The sequence below is a fragment of the Saccostrea echinata genome, unplaced genomic scaffold, assembly GCF_033153115.1.
Source record: "Saccostrea echinata isolate AGI-Se365-2 ecotype Australia unplaced genomic scaffold, CSIRO_AGI_Sech_v1 ptg000001l, whole genome shotgun sequence".
In the NCBI taxonomy this organism is placed as follows: domain Eukaryota; kingdom Metazoa; phylum Mollusca; class Bivalvia; order Ostreida; family Ostreidae; genus Saccostrea; species Saccostrea echinata.
In genome coordinates this window covers 40448335-40469245 of record NW_026889750.1, presented here as the reverse complement: position 1 = coordinate 40469245, position 20911 = coordinate 40448335, and the positions used below count along the sequence as shown (strand labels likewise).

The 20911-nt window shown below is 34.3% G+C and overlaps 1 protein-coding gene across 1 annotated transcript in view; it reads left to right on the top strand.

Annotated features, from left to right (window-relative positions):
* LOC133191643 (integrator complex subunit 4-like) overlaps positions 1-20911 on the top strand; it is a 71743-nt gene that overhangs the window by 37353 nt on the left and 13479 nt on the right. Inside the window, exons 5-11 of the mRNA XM_061327391.1 lie at positions 4340-4522; positions 7142-7281; positions 11988-12108; positions 12454-12525; positions 12699-12873; positions 13058-13263; positions 16693-16835. Of these exons, the coding sequence (XP_061183375.1) occupies positions 4340-4522; positions 7142-7281; positions 11988-12108; positions 12454-12525; positions 12699-12873; positions 13058-13263; positions 16693-16835 (1040 nt within the window). The remainder of the gene's footprint in view (positions 1-4339; positions 4523-7141; positions 7282-11987; positions 12109-12453; positions 12526-12698; positions 12874-13057; positions 13264-16692; positions 16836-20911) is intronic.

Genomic DNA, 20911 nt, shown 5'->3' with positions numbered 1-20911 from the left:
CCTACAGTTTTGGTCTGACTTCAGTATAACTTTGCACACAAGTAGACTTAATTTACTTAGATACATAATTATATTATGATTATTTATAATAAATTATTAATGGTTTTTGATTTTGATAAACGGTCTTGCCATGGTTACTAATAATAGAAATTTCTTTGAAATTTTTTCAAAAGGCTACTTCTCCTACAGTTTTGTCTGATTGCAATAAATCTCTCCACTAAAGAGGCTAAATCAAGGACCATTATTCTAATATTTACATTTGCTGTGTTTTTCTACTAAGCTAACTGTGAAATTGATTTGAAAACCATTTTTGTGTATACTCACGCGTAGAAATATACACGGAGAAACTCGCACTAAAGTGACGTCACGATGAGGCAATAGAGAAGTTGGTAAAAATATGACGATATAGGGCAGCAAGAAATTCAAACATGAGTATATTTTTGGTGCATTTAAACATGTAAAATGTAAATATAAGGAATGTTTTTAAGTTTTGTGTGAATTATTGGTGTGTAGATCACACAGACTTGCATGTAGGCATATTTTTCATGAAGCACTAGCGTGCTTCATGAAATATGCCTACGTGACAAGTCTATGTGATTTACACACTAATAACTCACACAAAACTTAAAAACATTCCTTCATTTATTGCTGTGGCATATATTCAAGTGCTACTTTTCATTTCCTTTGCTATAAGTACAAATCAGGAGAGCTATGGTCTCATCAGAGACTTCTGATTTTGCAGTGTTTTCCCTAAGAACTGGCTAACAGCCAGATAGATCACTTCAATTGATATAAATGCTGCAAAGAAATCAAAATCTAAAACATAACTGTTATAAAGTCCACAGGGATTTTATTCATAAACCTCAACCCCTATCCTGTTACAATTGATCTCAAACCCTTTACTTTGAAATATAGGGAAAAGTTCCACTGACTTCAGACAATAAGGGCCAACTAACAATTAAATTGTATTACAAACAAGATGACTTTATTCAGCTTTTACATTTTCAACTTTCCTTATTTATGAGTTATTTTCTACTTTCATCTTTGTCTCCCAAGTCAAGAGCATGCTTTGAGTGCAATCAATTTTGAATAGAAGCAGGCTACTGACAGATAAATTAATATTACAGGGATTTCAACAACTTCGTTTTTAGTCAGCATTTCATAAATTCTATGGTTATTGTAATGACCTTGTTAGCATTATAATCTATCATTGGGTCGTATTTTGACTGAAATATTTTATACCAATTGTTAGGCCTTTGTTTTTATACTAAAGTTGACTACGGAGTATTCTGTCAACCTGATCAATACATATGGCTCATGATGGGTTTGATCACTCCTCCAAGACACCTGATCCAACCTCTGGAATTTCCAGGGGCTTTGTTTTGTGCCCTGTTTATAGATTTGTAATGTTTGAAGGTTTTTTTTTATATCGATCACTGTTCATTATCTTCACCTTTTTCATCTCAATATTAGTTAAAAAATATCATTCATTATATCATAGCTATAACTAGTTAACATCAGTATTCAATATCTCAGTTACAACATTAAAGTTAAAGAATGAATTATATCTCATTCATCACTTCAGAAAAACAAAATTATATTCAATATTTATGTTTCAACATAGTCAATCAAATACAGGTATCTATAATTAGCTAGATAAGTCAGTATTCAGTCTTTTGGTCATCTTTGCAAATGAAGGCCTGTTTTCAGTTTCAGTTATGTTCCTTACAAATCCTTGGCAGTTTACGCCACTAAAACTGTAGCAAGTATTCTCTTCATTCCAAGCTAGACCACTGTGACCAATGAAAAGACAGATGTCATTTCATATGAAGTCAAAAAACAATAGATGAATATTGATATATAAATAAATGATTTGCTTATCGTTTTTTCTACCCGGCACATATATATATCATATCCTCACTTTGCGTCTATTCATGTCTGTTGGTAAGCCCTACAGTTACTTATTGTAATTCTCCTATCTCTGCTTATGTACACTTCCATTTCTTGTTTATAATTGGATTCTGGGCGGCACTTGAAAGCTGATTGGCTATAATCTAGAGTTAATATTTAGTGTGTCCTGATGTCTCTAATGTCAGCCACACTTTCAGTGGGTAATTCTGCCAAGGGTTTGTTGAGAACCTAGCATCTGGAAACCCTTGGCTTTTGAAGATGTATCTTGGTCTCAACATAGCTCATTTTTAAGGCTGTCCACATATTTGTAATTGGATTCTGGGCTGCAATTGAAAGCTGATTGGCTAGAATCTAGAGTTGATATTTAGTGTGTCCTGATATCTCTAATATCAGCCACACTTTTAGTGGGTAATTCTGCCAAGGGTGTGTTGAGAACCTAGCATCTGGAAACACTTGGCTTTTGAAGATGTATCTTGGTCTCAACATAGCTCATTTTTAAGGCTGTCCATATTTATAATTGGATTCTGGGCAGCACTTGAAAGCTGATTGGCTAGAATCTAGAGTTAATATTTAGTGTGTCCTGATGTCTCTAATGTCAGCCACACTTTCAGTGGGTAATTCTGCCAAGGGTTTGTTGAGAACCTAGCATCTGGAAACCCTTGGCTTTTGAAGATGTATCTTGGTCTCAACATAGCTCATTTTTAAGGCTGTCCATAATTATTCTACAATAGAGGGAGGGAAGGAAAAAAATAAACAAAAATTTTAAACAAATGTTTATTTATTCAAATTTACCTATTCAGTTTGTAAAAAACACAATTGAGTAATAAGAGTATTAGATTTGATATCTAAGTTTAGTTAGTTTTGCGTTACACAAGTAAAAGGTTTTTCCTTAGTACACATATTGACTTGCCTCCTTTTGTGAGTACATGGTGAAGACCGGTTGTGCAAAAAAAGGGCTTCAATCCAGACCTGGGGTCAATTACTTTGTAATGAAATGAATTAAATTACAATTACTTTGGAATTTTTACCATTATTTACAATTACCATTACATTAGTATAGATTAAAATTTGTTCAAATCACGTCCCTTGTGGCTAAGGTGGGGCCAAAATAGGAATGTTTCTTTGGTATATATAGGAAAAATCTTAGAATCTTTTTCTGTTGCCTGCATGGCGCTTTGGTTAGATAGTTTGCTCTAGAGTCGCAGAGTAAGGAGTCAATCCTTAGGTCCTGCATAGGAATATGTAGGAAAAAAATCTGCTGATAAAGAACAGTAAGTGCTATAGTGACTCAGGTGAGCATTGTGGACCATGGGCCTCTTGTTATCTCAGTCAAACATGTTGCTCTTCTGAAAGGACTAAATTTAATACTAAGTCATGTAGCTCTCTACTGAAAAATTGGAAGAAAATTTTTTTGACACTGTAAACATTTTTATAAGTCAGAGTGATAAACTGTATCAAATGTATTTCACAATGTTGTAAACAGCATTGATGTTTGGAGGAATACTGTACTGTCTCAAATTTAGTGCAGAGACACTGGGGACAGGAAGTAAAAGTTTACTGACTCTCAAGTCCACATGTCAATGTCAAGTCAGTGTCCATTTGCTTGAAATCATTACTATTGTCAAAGAGAGCAATGGTTGACCAGTTATTCTAATCCTGTACATGTACTTCCTGACTCTTTAGCTGAGAAGAAGAAACCTATTGACTTCATATTAATAGTAAAAGGTCATTGCCCTATGTTGTATGTGGTTGCATTGACAGGAAATTTACAGCTTAATTCACTGTGCTTTTGTTCGATGAGTTCTTAGATGTTTAATGCCCCTGTGATCTATGCAAATGATTTCCAGTCAAAACATAAGCTGTAGCCTATTTGATAACAAAGTATTTAATTGTTCAAATGAAAGGTAAAATATTGTAATGACACCATCAAGTTAAGAATAATCTGTAATATTTGTTTACAACTGTTATAGTAAGCCGGGAAAGGGAAACTAATAATCTTTTGAAAATTGTTCGTTGCCCTTTCCCAACTAACTGACTAAAAAAATGTCCTGTCTCAAAACTCCAGGAAACAATTTTTTTCATTCGTTCTGGAATTTTCACATCCCATGAATAACTACTTTGATTTTATTAACACCTTCAATTTCAAAAAAAAATTGTAAATTAAGGATGCATTGATGTTGAAAAATTTTGAAAAAAACTACCTACCCAATTTTTTATCTTGAGTCAGGAGAGGGCAAGCAAACTTTTTATTTAGATGGCCTTACCAGGTAGTGTCTATATTTTGTATTTCTTACTTTGGCATGCTACTTCATCAAAAAAAAAATCAAGCTGTACTAGAATGCATTTAAAATATTTTTTTAATCTTTAAAGAAATTGCAAGCATCTAAATTCTTGAACATTAATTTAGTGACTTATTAAATCTCCACAGCATTTGAAGGACCCTGACCACAGAGTTCGATGTTCCTGTCTGGAGTTAATTGGTGCCATTGGATCTCCTGAACAGGAAATTGCAGACGACTCCCAGGAACCTTTTATCCCAATCCAGACATTACTAGCAGGTTTCTGTGGAGACCAAGATTCCAGAGTCAGGGCTAGTTCTTTTAATGCAATGGTAAGTCAAGATCACATACATGTATAGTCATTAAATGAAGAATTGTTTTGGTTATTAAGTGTTACTAGCTTGGAGACCAACAATAAGAAGCAAAGCTGTTCATGCAAGTGTCTATTAGTACTGTAAACAGCTTTTATTTGCATGCAAGAAATATCTGTGACCTCCTTTTACTCACTAATATTTATTGCCGCAAACTAGTTGTGCACTTGAGTAGATTATTTCGTATGTCACTGATATTAGTAGTTGTGAATGGATTTTAGACTGACAACTGTGGAATCATTTTAATCCATTTGGGGTCAATGTTCATGGGCAAGCAAAATTTTATTCCTGGGGAGTAATTTCGTGGGTTACTTGTTTATACACTAGATTCAATGGTAATATGTTTACAAAATAAATGTTCTAGGGGATGCTAATTCATGGGTAATTTTAGGGTGACCCACGAAATCCACGAACAATGGTATCCCATGAACAATGATTTCACGGTAAATAAGAGTTGGTTTACAGTATGTATTCCTAGAGTGGTGGTCTTCCTCATATATATAGAGGGAAAAAAACACTTGTTTTTTATTTTTACCTTACATATTATTAAAATACATCTTTCCTAGTTCAGACTTGAATGAATATGCATATGTAACTAATTCTAACTCAAAAACATCTCAACATAATCATCTCCCCCACTTTGGTCTTTTATCTCTTTCTAATCATAAATCCAGTGTAAATGTTGGGTCATGCCTACCAAAGTGTTATGAGAACTAAATAAATTAAACCTAAGATGTGATCTAATGATAAAAGCACATAGGCACCAATATAGGCACTGAGCTGACCTAATTGTGGGACCCCTAGTATGAAATACAGCTCTAGGTAAATGAACTTCAGGGGCTCGTTTCTCAAAAAGGCCTACGACCAGGCGTAAGCTTAGTCCGGACTAAGTCAGTGACTAAACCCCAATATCGGACTAAGGAGCGTTTCACAAAAAGGCGCAGACTTAGTCGAGACTAAAGTTAAGCTTAAATCTAAGGCCTGCTCATGAGTAGGCGTAAGTTTCTAGTCTGTACACAACTTGAAAAAAGTGGCAAGTGTTTTGATCATAAAAAGATAAAAGAATAATTATTTTGTACATAAACGATATAATACCTATTCATGTACATATATGATATGCGAAAAATCATGAAATCTACATTTATTATGTAGGTAAATAGAAAGGTAGTAAAAATCCAGCGAGGATGCAGATTTTTTTCCATAAAAGGGTTTGATGAGCTAGACATTTGTAAGTAAGAAATTTGAATTGAAACTGGGTAAGCTTAGGATATTAAGAAGTATGAAGAAGAAGGTACTGATAAATCCCTGTGTACCAAAATTGGGAAATTCATTACATCAATTGTGTCCATAGTTCTGGCTTGATGGTGGATTAGGAATATTCATTATATCTTTGAAAATTTTGTCTGGACTCTTGGACACCTAGCTGCCATTCTTTGTGCATGGGGACAACAAACTATGAGCTCTGCTATAAAACCAAAATTGTGAAATTATTTTCCACTTTGTCTGTAGACCCCAAGGGTGTGACTATAAGCAAGTGAAAATACATATCTTTATGATTTCATACCAGAATTTCACATATCAGATAGTTTTCAGGGGCTTGTTTTACAAAAGAACTTATGACTGAAACCAAAATTTAATTCCACTTATAACTTTCTAATTTACATTGAATAGAAAATGGTTTTAATAATTTTGAAAGGTATGTAGAAAGATACTTTTATGCTAGCAGTTTTAAACAGAATAATTAATTTTTCAAAATTTTGCAAAATTTTACAATCAATTAAAGTTTTTGGTCTTAGACGTAAGTTCTTTTGTGAAACGGGCCCCAGAGTTTTAGTCTTAGGTCACTTGGGTTCAGATTACATGTACCTAGTCCCATTTGGAGACTAAGATGATCTAATTTTGAGGAGCTCGTAATATGCAGGTGATTGTCACAGCCTATAGGCCTCTGAGTCACATTTTGAAGGCTGATTTACACCTGTATTAAAGTTCTCTGTTCTGATTTCACATTGTGGAATGGGAATCAACAAATATGAGACCACACAGCATGCTTGACACAGCAATCTGAGTGCCTTTGACCTGGAAAAATATAGATATGGTGATAAAAGATTTGTTTTATAACGTATTGCACTTTGGCAGTATTGCACATGGGCAAAGTTTGTATATCAGTACCACAAAATTAAATTGGCAAGGATCCATTATAACACCAAAATGTATAGAATGAATCTACATTAATTGGAAGCCATTAAGTATGTAGAGTATAAAGTATATACACTTTAAGATTCAAGGTCTTTTAGTTCTTTTGTTATGGTTCATGTATAATGCAATTAGTCAGATAAATAACTGAATACATGCATTACATGTTATTCATAAAATGACCACAATCACAAGATTTTAGTAATAATGTTGATATATGAAGTTGCATTATTAAAATAGAATAGTAATGCTTTCTTGGATCTTATTCAGTATAAGGACCAGCTGAAGTTAGTAAATAATGCATTTAGTTTTGTACAAAAATTTATATTTATAGATTCATACATGGTATTTAACACAGGTAATTGGAATGGCATAAATTTTGAATAGTTACAGTTCCATCAGAGGGGACTTCCCTTACGATTGTCGATCTACCAGCAAGCTTGCCAGTCTCTGACCGATGATTTTGAAAATGTCAGATTGTCAGCCATGAAACTGATATGGGTTCTCAGTCACCTTTATCCAGACAGGTAATAAGAGCCCAAACAAATCGATATTCATTTTTCATGGTTAAAAAAATATCATTATATAATAATATAAATTTGGATTGCCCAAAAATTCCCCTTTAAGTGTACTCCATCAATAAAACATTAGTCACTGATAAATTCTGGGTTAATGTGCCTTAATCAGTCGGTCCTTTTGAGTAGAGCTATTGAAAATAAAATGTGACCTCCTTATAGAAAAATCTACTACGCAAAAAGTTGACATGATTTAAGGTAAATTCAGAATATGACTAGAGATTAATTGCTTTTGCCACATTAAGAAATGGTTACATCTCAGAAAACCATCCTTAAACTCCCAATATGATATTTTTTATGTTTCCTGCACAGCAGAGTGACAATGGATGATTTTGCCAGGTGTCTGTTTGTCTACCTGTGCGTCTGTCTGGTGTCTTATCTGCATACCATTGCATCTGTCTGGTGTCTTAACTGTCTACTGTGCTTCTTTTTTGTGTCTTATCTGTTTACCTGTGCTTCTGTCTGGTGTCTTATCTGTCTATCTGTGCATCTGTCTGGTGTCTTATCTGTCTACCTGTGCATCTGTATAGTGTCTTATCTGTCTACCTGTGCATCTGTCTGGTGTCTTATCTGTCTACCATTGCATCTGTCTGGTGTCTTATATCTGTCTACCTGTGCATCTGTCTGGTGTCTTAACTGTCTACCTGTGCTTCTGTCTGGTGTCTTGTATGTCTACCTGTACATCTGTCTGGTGTCTTATCTGTCTACCAGTGCATCTGTCTGGTGTCTTATCTGTCTACCTGTACATCTGTCTGGTGTCTTGTATGTCTACCTGTGCATCTGTCTGGTGTCTTATCTCTCTACCTGTGCTTCTGTGTGGTGTCTTGTGTGTCTACCTGTACATCTGTCTGGTGTCTTATCTGTCTACATGTGCATCTTTCTGGTGTCTTATCTATCTATCAGTGCATCTGTCTAGTGTCTTATCTGTCTACCTGTGCATCTGTCTGGTGTCTAATCTGTCTACCTGTGCATCTGTAAAGTGTCTTATCTGTCTACCTGTACATCTGTCTGGTGTCTTGTATGTCTACCTGTGCATCTGTATAGTGTCTTATCTGTCTACCTGTGCATCTGTATAGTGTCTTATCTGTCTACCTGTACATCTTTTGGTGCCTTATATGTCTACCTGTACATCTGTCTAGTGTCTAATCTGTCTATCTGTGCATCTGTCTGGTGTCTTGTATGTCTACCTGTACATCTGCCTGGTGTCATGTATGTCTACCTGTACATCTGTCTAGTGTCTCATCTGTCTAACTGTACATCTGTCTGGTGTCTTATCTATCTAACTGTGCATCTGTCTAGTATCTAATCTGTCTGGTGTCTTGTATGTCTTCATGTGCATCTGTCCAGTGTCTTATCTATCTACCTGTACATCTGTCTGGTGTCTTGTATGACTACCTGTGCATCTGTCTGGTGTCTTATCTATCTATCTGTGCATCTGTCTAGTGTCTTATCTGTCTACCTGTGCATCTGTCTGGTGTCTTACAACTGTCTACCTGTACATCTGTCTGGTGTCTTGTATGCTTGTATGTCTACCTGTGCATCTGTCTGGTGTCTTATCTGTCTACCTGTGCATCTGTATAGTGTTTTATCTGTCTACCTGTACATCTGTCCAGTGTCTTATCTATCTACCTGTACATCTGTCTGGTGTCTTGTATGACTACCTGTGCATCTGTCTGGTGTCTTATCTATCTATCTGTGCATCTGTCTAGTGTCTTATCTGTCTACCTGTGCATCTGTCTGGTGTCTTACAACTGTCTACCTGTACATCTGTCTGGTGTCTTGTATGCTTGTATGTCTACCTGTGCATCTGTCTGGTGTCTTATCTGTCTACCTGTGCATCTGTATAGTGTTTTATCTGTCTACCTGTACATCTGTCTGGTGTCTTGTATATCTACCTGTGCATTTGTCTGGTGTCTTGTATTTCTACAAGTGCATCTGTCAGGTGTCTTATCTATCTACCTGTGCATCTGTCTGGTGTCTTTTCTATCTTTCTGTGCATCTGTCTGGTGTCTTGTCTGTCTACCAGTGCTTCTGTCTGGTGTCTTTTCTGTCTACCTGTGCATCTGTCTGGTGTCTTGTATATCTACATGTGCATCTGTCCGGTGTCTTATCTATCTACCTAAACATCTGTCTGGTGTCTTATACGTCTACCTGTACATCTGTCTGGTGTCTTATCTGTCTACCCGTGCATCTGTCTGGTGTCTTATCTGTCTACCATTGCATCTGTCTAGTGTCTTATCTGTCTACCTGTTCATCTGTCTGGTGTCTTATCTATCTACCTGTACATCTGTTTGGTGTCTTGTATGTCTACCTGTGCATCTGTCTGGAGTCTTTTCTATCTATCTGTGCATCTGTCTGGTGTCTTATCTGTCTACCAGTGCATCTGTCTAGTGTCTAATCTGTCTACCTGTGCATCTGTCTGGTGTCTTGTATGTCTACATGTACATCTGTCCGGTGTCTTATCTATCTACCTAAACATCTGTCTGGTGTCTATTGTCTACTTGTACATCTGTCTGGTGTCTTATCTGTCTGTCTGTGCTTCTGTCTGGTGTCTTGTATGTCTACCTGTGCATCTGTCTGGTGACTTATCTGTCTACCAGTGCATCTGTCTAGTGTCTAATCTGTCTACCTGTACATCTGTCTGGTGTCTTGTATGTCTACATGTGCATCTGCCCAGTGTCTTACAACTATCTACCTGTACATCTGTCTGGTGACTTATCTGTCTACCTGTATGTCTATCTAGTGCATTATATTTGTCTACTTGTACATCTGTCTGGTGTCTTATCTGTCTACCTGTACATCTGTCTGGTGTCTTGTATGTCTACATGTGCATCTGTCTGGTGTCTTATCTGTCTACCTGTACATCTGTCTGGTGTCTTATTTGCCTACCATTGCATCTGCCCTGTGTCTTATCTGTCTAATCAGGCATCTGTCTGATGTCTTGTATGTCTACCTGTGCATCTGTCTGGTGTCTTATCTATCTATCTGTGCATCTGGCTGGTGTCTTGTATGTCAACCTGTGCATCTGTCTGGTGTCCTATCTATTTATCTGTGCATCTGTCTGATGTCTGGATTCTGGATCTGACCTTTATTTTCCAGATGAACTGTGACCATGATAAAGTTTTTGGAGCAGGTTCACTCTAATGTGTCTACACTAGACAAAATTGCTAATGCACCACTTATTATTCTTATTTGTGAATTGCTCATTTTCCTGATTGGTACTATTATATAAAATATACCATCTTTTCCAAAACAGTTGGATTGACAAATGTCTTGGTGTCATGTCAAGACCCTTAAAGGACCTTCTTGTCCGAAAACCAATTTCCCGATGTGCACTGCGCACCGTTTTTGCCAAGATATGAAGTTGGTGATTACCGATGGGGGTCCGTGACGTTGCAACAGTAGCAGTCTCCCACTTAAAAATCAAATCATATAACCCTGATTGACTACCATATCGCTTAGTAGTCATCCAGTGCCTTGGTGTCCCTACCAAATCCACCCAACTTCCGGTTGCCTCAATTTTGTGGAACAATCTTGAAGTTATTTGTACGGTGCTTACTTAATGCCGTCGATATCTATTGTTAACATTTTTACGATCGTTAGTTCATTTTCAACAATTTTTCACCAGAGAAATGCATAATCTTTTAATTGTTTTAATTTTTCATAAATTTCTTCAAAGGAACCCCCTGCAGACACCATACTGGCTACCTCATCACGCTCCTCTAGAGTCAAGCGCCGTATACGGTGTTGCTTTTTTTCTGAGTTTTTAATTAGTGCAAACATAAAGAATACAACCATAAAGAAAAAATTAGAAATCTATTCTACCAAAAAAGTATGGATATGATTTTAATTTTTTCTACGAAGTGGTTATGTTTCAGTAAACATTGTTGTTTTTTATCAGTTAAAACATTTAAATGTCTCATTTTTTATTAAAGTAACATAATTATATATCAAAAACATCATAAACAAGTTTTGAAAAGAAAAATGTTAATTTATTTAGGTGGTGCATTAGCAATTTTGTCTAGTGTATAAGCTATGCCTTGACCAAACTTGCATGCAGGGATGTAAACTCCCTGATTCACTTCACATGCTGGTTCTGACATACATTTTCCCTGTGATTGAACAGATTTATTCCAAAGTTACTACTGCAAAAGTGGAGTTTTTTGGAGCAAGTCCATTCCCAAGTAACTGAAAGTCCTACTCAGACCAAACCTGCATAAATGTTGCATATAAGGTTGCATCCTATCAGAAAACGTGTTGAATTCGAGACTTGGTCTTACTTAAAGATAACATTCATTGAAATGAACTTCGTAATGTTTGATTACCTATGTTTCCTCAAAGATTATTCTTTGTATGGCAAGAAATATGGCTTAATTGAAGATATTTAGAGTGTTCATTGCTTGTAAATGAACCTTCCATAAGGTTTAATCAAGTTTTCCCTGCACCACTTAAACCATAGAATATTTACACTTTGATATTTAGTATAAGCTGTATATGAATAGACCTTTCAACAAAAGAGAAGCGTACCAACATTAATCCTAACTTTTTTTGGAATTATTTGTGAAAAAAGTATACTGTCTATTGAAAATTTGAGATGTAGCTTCTTAAAATTTCTGGTCCATATTATTACTATATTAACTGGATTCTTTGACTTGAAGCCTGGTTCCTGTTGCGGATTCTGAAGATGAACTTCGATTGGTAGATGATGGATTTGCTAAGATATGCAATATGGTGAATGACATTTCAGTCAAAGTAAGAACAGAGGCAGCTATCTTATTGGTAAGGATGAATACACCCAAAGAACTAAGTTACTTGAATCAAAATATTACAGTTTGTTTAGTCATTTGAGTAATGGTTTTATGTATTGTTAATGGATATTTAATGTTTTATAAAATAATTGTTACTTGTTTTACTTGTTTTGCGTTTTTCTCAGGAGCTGATTTTTTTTATGGCAGGTTAAAGTTTAGTTAAGCTTCATTCTTGATACCAACTGCTAATTCTATAATTACAATAAAAAATATATATAATAGTACATTATGTGATATAAATATATAATTATGTACCTATAAAATATATGTATGTTATAAGAATTAAAGACTTTGATGGGGTTTTTGTTTCTTTCAGGGATCATTACACCAAGTTAGTCCTAAATTTCTGGAACAGACATTAGATAAAAAACTTATGTCCAACATGAGGGTAGGTTGAGGGATTTCAGTACTGTGATTTCTTGCCATTTTTGGTCCCTATTTCATGGGAATGATACCCGCTATTCTCTATCTGAATGATATTGTAAAATGAAGTTTCTATTTAATACAGTGTTAATGAGAGTTTTATTTGGTTTTTGAAATCTGGGGTTTTTTTTATTACAGAGGAAGAAGAGTGCCCATGAAAGGGCAAGGGAGCATTTTGCCTCTGGAGAATGGGCAACTGGGCAGAAGTGGGCTGATGATGCACCTAAAGAAGAACTTGATCCAGACAATGTTAACCTGATGAACATTGGGGCCTGTGGAGCGTTTGTTCATGGCACGGAAGATGAGTTCCTAGGTCTGTGTCAATATCTAAATTAAAATATGTTCTTCATGTTGTTCAAGAATTAAGAATTTGCCATGGATTCAAAAATGACTTTGCTATATCCGTAAATTCGTTATATCTGTGTTCATACTAAAAGAGTTTTACTGTACTATTATTGAACTATATGTTTAATTTTGACAAGTTTTCTATATTGCAGAGGTGAGAAATGCTGCCTTGGACTCGCTGTGTGAACTCGCCAGTCAGTCTGCATCCTTTGCTAACCTATCTCAAGACAGCATCATAGATATGTTTAATGATGAGATAGAGAGTGTGAGACTCAATGCCATTAACAGTCTGAGAAAACTCAACAGATACATCACTCTTAGGGAGGATCAGCTAGAGATCATACTTGGGGTGCTACAGGTACAGGAAAATTCATAACATTATTCTAGTAAAGGTGTATTTATGGAACCAAAATTCTTAATTTCATGGTCCCTGTTACCCAGGGACCTTGGGGATGGGGCCAAAACATTTAAACTCGTGCATTTTCATAAGTCTTCTTAGTTACTTTCAGATTTCTAGTAAGGTAAACTTTATGCGCAGTGTCTAAATATATAGGAATAAGGCCTCTATCAAATGAGTTTTTCATATCTGTTGTTGCTGTGTAATGATTACTATTTTTTTTTTTGAGTTTGGTGTCTGGAATTGCAGAAAGATTGCCTAAGATCAAGATTTAAGATCAGTTGAATAGGTTCATGGTCGTAGACAAGATAAGTGTTAAGTTCATGCCTGGTCTATAAATTTGAAGAAAAGAATCATTTCATTGTCCTTACATAGCATAAGAGTTGTTTACGATGTGTTGTCTTAACTTTACCTAGGGTCATTTTGACAAGTTCAAGGTCACTTGAATTAAAAAATACTAAAACAAATCCTATCTCGGCGCAAGTTTTGCAATAGAGAAACATTAGAAGCTAAAGCATTGGGCAAGTTCAAGGTCACAATCATATAACTGTTATATGTACCTTGAAAATGGTTATACATTGTAGCCCTTTATACCAGCTTTAGATTATTTTGACCCCTTTAGGGCACATTTGTGTATGATCATTAAAATCATTAAAAAAATGCACATCCAGACTAAAAATTGATTTGACAATGAAATGGTCATTGAGAGGGTTTTGATGAAATCAAACAACAAAGAGTAAGAGTCAAATTTCATTTTGCTGTGAATTCAGACATGATACTTTCAATAGTCATTATAGTGCCTAATTTCAGATTATCTGATATATGATTTCATATGTAAAATTAGGCTTATAAGCAGAAAGATGCAGTGATTGAAAGGGATATATAATTTATGCACAATTCTTTTTCTTTGTAAATTATGTCTTTTAAAAATCATTGCCTTAATTTGGCTTACTTATGGTCAACAATAAAAGTTTCATATCAGATTTAGATTCATTCTTGATTCGGGGGTGCGATCGTGTAATTCCTATAATGACAGCCCTGAATGGCTTCACTGATTTTCTAAGGTTGACTGACGTATATGTGAAAAGCCCTACATTTTGAGAGGAAGTTAAAATCTGTGTATGACCCAGTTGTCCCCAGTACTGTAAATGCCAAGGTAGGAAGACCCATTTACCTCCAAAATTAAAAAAAGTAACAGACAAAATCTGTCTTTAAAATATGAGTTCACAAAAGTGCAAGAAATATTTATCACTGAAAAGAAATGCTTTGCTCTAGATAAAATGACCCAAGATGATATGACATTGTTCTAAATTTCACACTTGTTTTGTTATGCTTATGAATAAAGGTGTCAAGGCTAAGACCAAAACAAATCAAAGTTCTTCATTACATGATGATTAAGTGTTTTATAACAGCCATGTATTCTTAAAATCAAAATGCTGAATCTTGTATTTCATCATTTTTTGCTTCCATCTTTAGAGTGACATTTGTTAATACACATGGCATGGCAATAGAAGTTGAGGAAGGTTAATGTTTATCTAATAGTATATTTGAAATAGCTTGGGCTACTGGTTACATTTGCATTAAATAAACGCAGTAGAAAATTTGGGCGTGTTCAAAACAAATTCTTTATGATTGGCAGTGTTGGCTTCTGGCTTACTGAACATTCTCGAAAGAGAAGATTCTAGAAAAAAAAAAGCTGCCACTATGCAAATATTCAAGGTCATTTTAGCAGCCAATCAAACCATCCTTCTAGAATCATCTCGAATAATTAGTATTCCATGCTATTTTGAAATGATAATAAATGGCAGATTGCTCAAAACTGATGAGTTACAGAATAATTTATTTCATGCCTGGTGATTTTAAAGAATTTTAAAAATGTTGCCTTTTTGCAAATTATGAAGAAATAAATTTATAAATAGATACCCCCTATGCAGGAATGAATATAGGAGATTTGTTAATTTTTGTGGAAATCCTGGACTCAGAGATTAAAAATGTCTTTAAACATGCACATTATTTTTCCTTTTTTTCCCAAGCATGATTGAATCAACTAGGAAATAATTAATTCCAAATTAATTGTGACATATTGTCATTGATGGGCATGTCCCATGATGACAGCTGTAGTAATGTATGAGGTTTTTCTCTGTACTACAGATAAAGGCACGATATGTTTAATTTGTTTCATTAATCAATTAATTAAATTTTAGATTAAGATCCACATCCTTCATTTGGTTTGAATATGCATTAAAAACTTAAAAATTAAAGCAGATTGCTGTTTTGTCCTGAGGTATTAACGTGTATCTATTTTGTTTGAGTTCTTGTTATCCTGAGATTAACTATTTCTTTTCACTTAAATCATACACTGGTACACAAAAACAATTTATATTTATTGCCCTTGGATTTTTTATTTTGTTTAAGGAGGTTGGATCCTGCTATCAAAAATCTTGAGAATTTGTCAAGTATATTTTTAGTATCTACACACATAGCTTAATTAAAAGTCAAAACTGAAAATGGGGGTCAGTACGCTCCTTTTGGCACTAGAGTATTCTGTGTCTTAAATATAAATCACTTCTTCGAAGTTTTTCCTCCAATATTTTTTTATCCAAATAAATCATGAGACCAAATATAATCTTATTCTATCATGAAAAGATTGACACATCAAAAGTTGTGACAAATAAAAATTTTTAAATTCCTTTGAATAATCAATTATTTGACCTTTCTGCACTCACAAAATGTCATTTTTCTGGCATTTAAAATTTAACAAGCAAGAAAATTATTTCAAAGTCTTAAACTTTTGCTGAATTTAACAAGAATGATCAAAGTTATCTTATATATTCAGAAAAGAAAATCAAAAATGGGGGTCTATGATGTAAATTTTAGATATTACTAAAAATGTGTTAATTTTAAGTTAAAATTAGTCCTATTTTTTTCCCTGGAATATATTTGCTATATTTGTCACAATATGATGGTAGAATTCATAAAAGTTGATTTAATAAATATTTTAGGACCAACATGAAACATTTCACTGCACAAAATAACTCTGTGTGTAGCCTGCATGGAAAAATAGGAATCAAACTTAACAGTGTACCGTAAACACTTCAAGAGAGAAAAATTGATCATTTTCTTCTAAAAAACCTTCCGCCACAAAATATAATTCCTCACTTAATGCTTTTTGTATGGAATTTAATTGTGTGTTTTTAATCGAATATATATATATAGTTTAATTTGCATTGTAGAATCCAAATTTTATGTAAGAACTAAAATTTGATGCAGAATTTTAGAAAAAAGGTCCAGACAAAAATCTGCTCAAAAATTCAGGATCGAACTTCTTTAAGTAAATCTTTGATGGATGTGTGTTTAATCAAGTTTTCAAACAAGAGTATGTACTTACAGGATTTTTCTACCACAACTCGAGATAGTTTGCGAGACATGCTTGGTGAGATGAAGCTGGCAACTCGTGAATGTTTAAGCAAATGCATCTACAGTCTCCTAGATAACCTAAGACGTTACCCCCAGGACAAACTGTCCATCTGGAAGTAAGTACATACCCTCCCTAGACAATACCCAAGAACAAACTATCCTTCAGGAAGTACATACCCTCCCTTTACAATACCCAAGAACAAACTATCCATCTGGAAGTAAACACCCTGCCTTGACAATACCCCAAGACAAACTGTCCATCTAGAAGTATACCCTCCCTTGTCTATAACCCCAAAGATAAACTGTCCATCTTGAAGTACATTGCCTTCCTTGACAATACTCAAGGGAAAACTGACATTCTAAAAGTACATACCCTCCCTTGGCATTGCTCTAAGGACAAACTGACTATCTGTAAGCACACATCCTCCCTTATCTGTACCCCTAGGACAAAATTGTCAATCTGGATGTACATACCCTCCCTTATCTGTACCCCAAGGACAAAATTGTCAATCTGGATGCAAGTACATACCTTCCTTAGCCAATACATCCAAGACAAGTTGTTACTTTGGAAGGAAAGATTAACCCCCCATTTGATGTTACCCCCAGGACAATTAAACTATGGTATGATTTATGGATGTGTCATGACGACCCAAGATCATTTTTTGGAAGTTCTAGGTTAAGAACAGAAAAAATTATATAATTTGTGTCTGGTCCATAACTTTCTAATGGAGAGAAATTGATAGTTCATTCTTAATTTTAAGGTTCATTGATACTCTGATAAGAGAGATAACTCTTAATGACATAAATCCTTTATAAATTTGCCCAAATTGCCCTATAAAATTGTCCAAGTTTGCCCCTGCAAGCTATAATTGTTTTTATTTTTATTTGTAAAACACATTTCTTCAGGACAATCATTAGAGTTAAAGCAGCATTTTATGTGAGTGAGCAGAGGGTTTATGAACCTTAAGTATTATATAGGTATGGAAATAGAAACCATTAAATATTTAAATATTATAGGAATAAGTGTCTGTAGCCCTTTTCACAAAAAAATTGATTTGCTTTTTACAAATGCATTTGTAGCCAATCAAGCTTAAAATTTCACTTACAATAACTTCTTCCCTAACAGTGTTTTCAATATATAATCCTTCAAAAAATGGTTGGGAATTAAAATAAATTTGTTTTCAAAACCAGTAAGCAAAATAGAAATCATGGATCACAAAGATTGAGTGCAATTAATGTGAAGCAATTGCAGTAAAAAAATTTATAATTATTTAATTTTTTGACAATATTTATGAAATGACAAAAAATACAATTTAAGATTGCATCAAAAAGTTCAATTAAACAGGTATTATATGGTTTTTATCTGATATATTTTTCATTATACACAGCCCTTAAATACATGTACCTTCAAGAGGGCTACAGCTGTTATATTCATTGTAAGAATTTAATTCAGTTAATGCAAATTACTTGAGTATCATTTTTCAAAATATCACCTAGCTTGTACTCATGAAAATACATACATTAATCACTTATTCCTAAATTTGCACAGTGCCATATAAACTATAAGGGCTGGCAGTAATATGAATGATAGTTATGTAGAATTTATTGAGAATGAATAAGTTTTCTGAAAATCTATGCAGAATATTTCTTCTTTTTTTCATTTGAAGAAATATAACACTTTTTTCTTTGTTTCATGTTCACTAATTTATGCATTGCAATTTCTTGAAAACTGAATTTAGTAAAAGAGTCCCCTAAAATAGCAAAAGGCTGGGTTAATAAAGCCGAATGTTTTATATATTTAAACCTTCAAAAGTTTTCTTAAGAAATTCTATATGAAATCCAAGAACCTTGTGAATTTTTTAAAGAATACATTCTATGAATTTGTACCTTTAAAATAATTTCCTGAATGGTCTAGTAACTGGTATTGAGAAACTACATGTAATGTTAAATATTTTGCTGAGTCACAGCTCTTCAAATTATTTTTGAATCTACACCAGTACAGACAGTTATATAAAACTGACGACTTTTTAGCTCACCTGAGCCAAAGGCTTAAGTGAGCTTTTCAAGTTGAGGAGTGTCCTTCTGCTGTGCATCTGTAAATTTTTCATATGTTCATCTTCTTAACTTACCACAAACCCTGCTTGGGTGAAGGGAATTGAGATTTGTTCATACCAAGGGCAACACTTTCTTTTTTAAGTTGAGATAATTAAAAAAATAATGAAAATCTGTGTCATCATTTACAAATTTTCTCATCAATACCACAGGGGCAAAAGAGACATAAGTTATCTGAATACTTCTTTATACAGTAATTATATTTAATTTTTTTTCTATTTTTCATGGATCCCAGGGGTATGATACTAAGGATAGGGCCACAATAGGAGATCAGAGTTATACATTGGTATAAAAGAAAAATATATAAAGAATCTTATTGTCAAAATCAGCAGAACATGACTAATAATATTAACAAGCATTCTGAGAGTATTGCATTAGCAATACTAGTCCCCTACCAGCAAGTGTAATCTGGTTCCTGTTAAGAATTGAAAATGCCATAATTCCGTCAAAAATCAATGAAGGGGAACGAAATGCAAACTTGATCTATAACTCATCAAGGTAAAGTCACATACCGAAAATCAGCTCAATATCTGCAAGCGTTTAGAAATAAATTGCAGAAAAGCCTGAAAAATTGAAATGGTCGTAATTCCGTCAAAAATCATTGAAGCAGAATGAAATGCAAACTTGATCTGATACACTCACATACCAAAAATTAGCTCAATATCTGCAAGCGTTTAGAAAAAAGTGTGGAAAACCAAGTGGGACAGACTGACAGACAGACAGAGGGATAGACAGGTGGACAGACAGACAGACGAATGGACAGACTCAGAGGAAACCTATAGTCCCTTCCGGTTTCACTGGTAGGGGACTAATAAGCAATCATCCTCAGGCAGGAACTAATTTGTTCAAATCATGGCTCCTGGGGATAGAGTTGGCCACAATAGGGGATACATATTTTACATTGGAATATACACATGCTAAAAAAAATCTTTTAAAATCTTCCCAAGAACAGTGCTCAGGGTTATAATTGGTCACATTTTAGCATCCATAGGAAGTGTAGATTCAAGTGTGATTTGAATCAGACCCCCAAATTTTGATAGAATTAAAAAAAAATTTTAAGCTTTCTTTTTAATAAAAATTATGAGGCATTTTTATTTATATTACATTGCAGGGAACCAATCAATACAAAAATCAGTATGACCAAAATACTTATTAGCATTCAGCTGCTATTAGCATCAGCATTTGATAAGAATCACTTTATATCTCTCAGTTGATTCGATACCCAAGAGCATGCTGTACGTATGTTCAATTTCTAAAACGAGGTAAATTATTGACAAACAAGTTGATAAAACAAGAATATCAGCAGTCTCGTTTAAATTCATCATTTCGTAAGTTCTATGGTCGATACAATGACCTTGTCAGCAAATACAATTTATCAGTCAAATGCAGACTGACGTTTTTCATACTAATTGTTAGGCCATTATTTACACACTGAATTGTCAACAGATTTTTCCGTTATTTTCCGATCATGACAAGGAGCACACGGCGGGTGTGACCGGTCGGCAGGGGATGCTCACTCCTCCATGGCACCTGATCCCACCACTGATGTTTTGGAAGTCTGTGTTTGCTCTGCACCTATTTTGTAATGTTTAATGGACTTTTGAGCTTGAATACTGTTCATTATCTCCATATATTTCATTTCAGGATCAGCATTTTCAGCATGTAAAAAAAAAAAAGAAAACAAAATAAAAAAAAAACTAGCATTGACCTACTTCAATTAACATTCAACATTGACCTGATAGCATCAGATAATTGCCAAGTTCTTTTTTTTGTTTTGTTTTGTTTGTTTGTTTGGTTTTTTTTTTGAAGGGGGGTGGAGGTGGAGGAATAGGGAAAGAAAAAAATTAGTTTAAAAATTCAAAATATTTAATTTAATAAAATATACAGTAAAACTTGTTTAGTACGAACACGAATATAGCGAATTTATGGATTTAGCCAAGTTTTTTGGTATTCCCAGAAAAATTCTTAACAATCCCTTGTAAATTTTTACGGATATTACGAACTCGGATATAGCAAATTTATGGATTTATAGTGAACTGTTTTTGTGTCCCATACAGGCTAAAAATAATGAAGTTTACAT